The 3,653-nt window shown below is 38.2% G+C and overlaps 1 protein-coding gene across 1 annotated transcript; it reads right to left on the bottom strand.

Moving 5' to 3' along the window:
• Positions 1–848: 848 nt before the first annotated feature.
• LOC131605750 (NDR1/HIN1-like protein 13) lies at positions 849–1,637 on the bottom strand. The gene has a single exon (XM_058878071.1). It carries the CDS (start codon positions 1,635–1,637, stop codon positions 849–851), a length of 789 nt encoding a protein of 262 aa, XP_058734054.1.
• Positions 1,638–3,653: the final 2,016 nt, after the last annotated feature.

Below are 3,653 nucleotides of genomic sequence, written 5' to 3' on the forward strand. Positions count from 1 at the left end.
AAAATTAGTAAAAATAGGGTGTGAAAATTAAAACAGATTTATAACTTATGGTATAAAAATTTTATCCAGACTGCCTAAAATTCTTGGCTCCGCCACTGAATTCAGCTAAACAAGTAAGAAGATGACCCATGACGGGAGAAGGAAAACTGAAAAGGATGCAGAAGAATATTATTATTAATCCACATTGCAAAAAGGCCTTGACCTATATACAAACATAATGGACTTACAAAACAAAATACCATCAAGCCCAATAAGCTATCAATAGCCCAAAAAGTAAAATACTAATTATGTATCTAATAGAAAGTATTTTTGTTGTCATTTTTCATTATTTCTTCATTTTTCTAAACCATATCTCGTTCTCACCTTTATTTTGTCTTATGGAAACTTAGCAAAAGGACAGGATCCATTCCAACCTTGCATCCAAGATGTTAATCTGTGCAGAAATTCCAGTGATTGCTTTCTAATTCTCCTCATTACACCCAAATTATTAATCGATGTATATATCCTCTCATTACTCAAAAAAAAAAATCCTATTAATTAATCTTCATTTGCACATTTAAATAAAAAAAATGCACATGCTAGAACTAGAACATGTAAGGCATAAATCAACGAGGTTGAAAGAAATCAATAATAAAAGACTATCTAGCTAGTGAATAAAAAATTATGAGCAGTAACTAAAATCCAAATAAAATTCTAAAACTTTAAAAGAGAGTAAGATCAAAAGAGATCATCAATTTATAGTTTAACTGATGTTTCTACCATGTATATATTTATTTTCTCATCATCAAATAACTTTTTCAACAATAACACATTGATCCCAAACCCCTTATACCCTAACAATTAAATCATCAATATTGTCTGAAATTAGTGTCACATTGTTGCGACAAGATTCTCGTATCGCTCCCAAGGTTGTTAACCTTAAACTTACAAACAACATTAGCGTTCATAATCCACGTGCTCAGTTTCAAAGCCGTAATCCTCACACAAAGATTCGTATCCAATTCAAAATCCAAGCCTGTGGTCTTCATTTTCTTGGGCAATGGGCGCTTTCCCGTTACATCAACCTTAAACTGTGTCATAGCATGTCTCCCTTGTTCCAACAAGATTGGAAATTTTCCTGTGCCAACCTCAATGTCCTCGTAAATCAAAGAAACCTCGGAACTTTCGTAAATCATTCCCAACCTGTGATTAGGGTTCTTAGCCCTCAAAGATATTTCATAATCTGGTGGCCCGGTAACGTTTTTGAAATCCATATGGTTGACAGCGAAAGTGGGTCCGGATGGGTTGAAAATGAAGAACAAGATGGCTATGGCTATTCCAACAATGGCAAAGATGGTAACGAGGATTATAGCAATTGTGAGCCAGAAACGAAGGGAACAACAGCAACAAAAATTTCGACTTGTTACATCGGTGGTTTTTGGAACGTTACGGTAACGTTCAACGATCAATGCATTCTCGCTGGGTGGAACACGGTAGACTTGATCTTTTGGGAATTGAACGATGTACATGTTGTCATAGCGGGCACGGCCTGGTGGTGGTGGCAATGATGGTGGCGGTGAGAGAACATCGTTGTCGACAATGATGTCGGTGGTGGTGATGATGCCGTTGTTGATTTGTGAGGCCCGCTGCCCTGCCATGGGCACTCGTTGAATTGGCTACGTGCACGCGTAGTGTGAATGACGCAGCTTCAACTTGAACGAATGCATGGATGGGAATAGAAGTTGGTTGGGGAACAATGCGATGTGGAATGAGATATTAGGGTTGTGACAGCTTGGAAATTAAAACACAACGAAGCATTGTGTTATTATGTTGGTTTTTTGATTTGAAAGGAATAGCTAATTAGAGATTGTTAACAAGTATTCACATGATTTATTTTATGAATTAAATAATCTATTAGGTTAGTATGTGAAAATAATTGTGTCCATTTTGTGCTTAGTGTAATTGATATGGTTGTAATTGTAATAATAAGTAACCACTACAACAACTAACAAACTTAAAACTATATTAGCCAATATTTTTAATAAATGCTCATGATTCATACAAATATATTACCTTTTATTTTTAATTATTTAAAATATTTTAAAAAATTCATCCCTAAATTTTGCCATCCATCATCTTGACGGCAAGGGTATAGTATTTGAAATAGTATTTGACCTCTTAGTTTTGTACAGGTCAAAAAATACAGGTGTGTTTGTTCTCCTTGCAAGGGTATAGAAATTCAGAGATCTTAGTAGGTGTATAACATGTTTTAGTAGTGAAGGCTTGCCCACGGCGGCGATAAGCCCTGTGCGGTGGTTTTTTAGGCTATTTAAGGGATCAACTCACTTAAGGTGAGAGACTCTGTTGGTGGTCAACGCTACTTGATTGCAGGCAGATGGTTAAAATAATTGTGGGTTATGGTTACCTGAAGCGTGGTGCTCTTTTATAGTGCATCATTTGTCCCCTTTAAGGGTGATGTATTTATACGGGTATGTAGGACCTAGGGTTTTTATCAATTCACGTGGTCTTAACCGCCCCTCTTACTAAGGGAGGTTATTGACCACCTATCTTCTAGGAGTAAGTGGTGACTTCCTTTTACTTGACTCTCACGTTTGAGGAGCCCCGGAAGCGAGTCCCTTAGATTCCACAAAGACTGCACAGTTATGGGGCGGGGGCGCCTTAATCTAGGATTTTGCCAAATATAACACTACATGATCCCTCAAGTACGAGGACTTTTCTTTAAGGGAAAAGTGTTCACAAACTGTTCTCCCCTCTTCGAAATACGCCCCTCGCCCTATTGAGAATTCCCTTGACTGAGAACGGTTTCCTTTATGGGCGGGTCCCTCAGTGATGGGCGAGCCCCTCATCCGATGGCGTGCAAAAGAGCAGGTAAGTCCTTCGGTTATAATTTATGCCCGATGAGTCAGCCTCCAAGTGTCCCCTACTTAATTGAGGTATTATAGCCCGGGATATCAATCAATCACCTTATGGACGTGTTTTTCTTCATTTAATCATCAATGATGGCCTACTCTTTGAAAACTTCAAACATTGACGACACGTGTAAGTAGCGTTCAGGGATTCATAAAACCCTGAGGGGACTGAGAGAGTTGTCCTATAAAAGGGTTTTCTTTTCGCATTGTGTTTTATTTTCTGCAATTTTAACCGAGCCATTTCCTCTCGTCATCCTTGTGAAGCTTTCAACTTCCTCTTAGGTACTAATTTCTTCATCTTTCCTTATTTCTTGTAATAGATTTTAGGATATTTGTTTGGAAAAGGTGCCTCTGTGTTAGGAATAGGAACTCTAGATAGGTAGTTCCTTTCTTGTAATCGCGGCAGTGGTAGTGACTTTGCTTTGTTCAACTATTTTCTCAAGAACAAAATGTCTTTCTCCTCCGCGTTTCCAAAGGCATTGGCGACTTTATCTCCACTTACATTTCCGAGGAACAAATCCATGTCTTTCAGTCGAAAGTTGATGTTTCTTCCTCAAGGGATGAGGATCAGGTCATCCTAGAGATTTGTCTACCATCAGAGAGGGTGACTTCGCCTGTCTCCTCCGACCCCCTTTGTCATATCTCTATTTTTATCCTCCCTTTATTAAGGCATGGGAGTCTTTTTTCCTCTTTATGATTTTTCCACAGAGATTCTCAGGGTCCTCAATGTCTCTCTACTTTTAA

The sequence above is a fragment of the Vicia villosa genome, linkage group LG5 (genome assembly GCF_029867415.1).
Source record: "Vicia villosa cultivar HV-30 ecotype Madison, WI linkage group LG5, Vvil1.0, whole genome shotgun sequence".
Classification (NCBI taxonomy): domain Eukaryota; kingdom Viridiplantae; phylum Streptophyta; class Magnoliopsida; order Fabales; family Fabaceae; genus Vicia; species Vicia villosa.

What these genes read in the sequence shown, in the direction of transcription:
- LOC131605750 (XM_058878071.1), bottom strand. Translation starts at nt 1,637, where the DNA reads ATGGCAGGGCAGCGGGCCTCACAAATCAACAACGGCATCATCACCACC.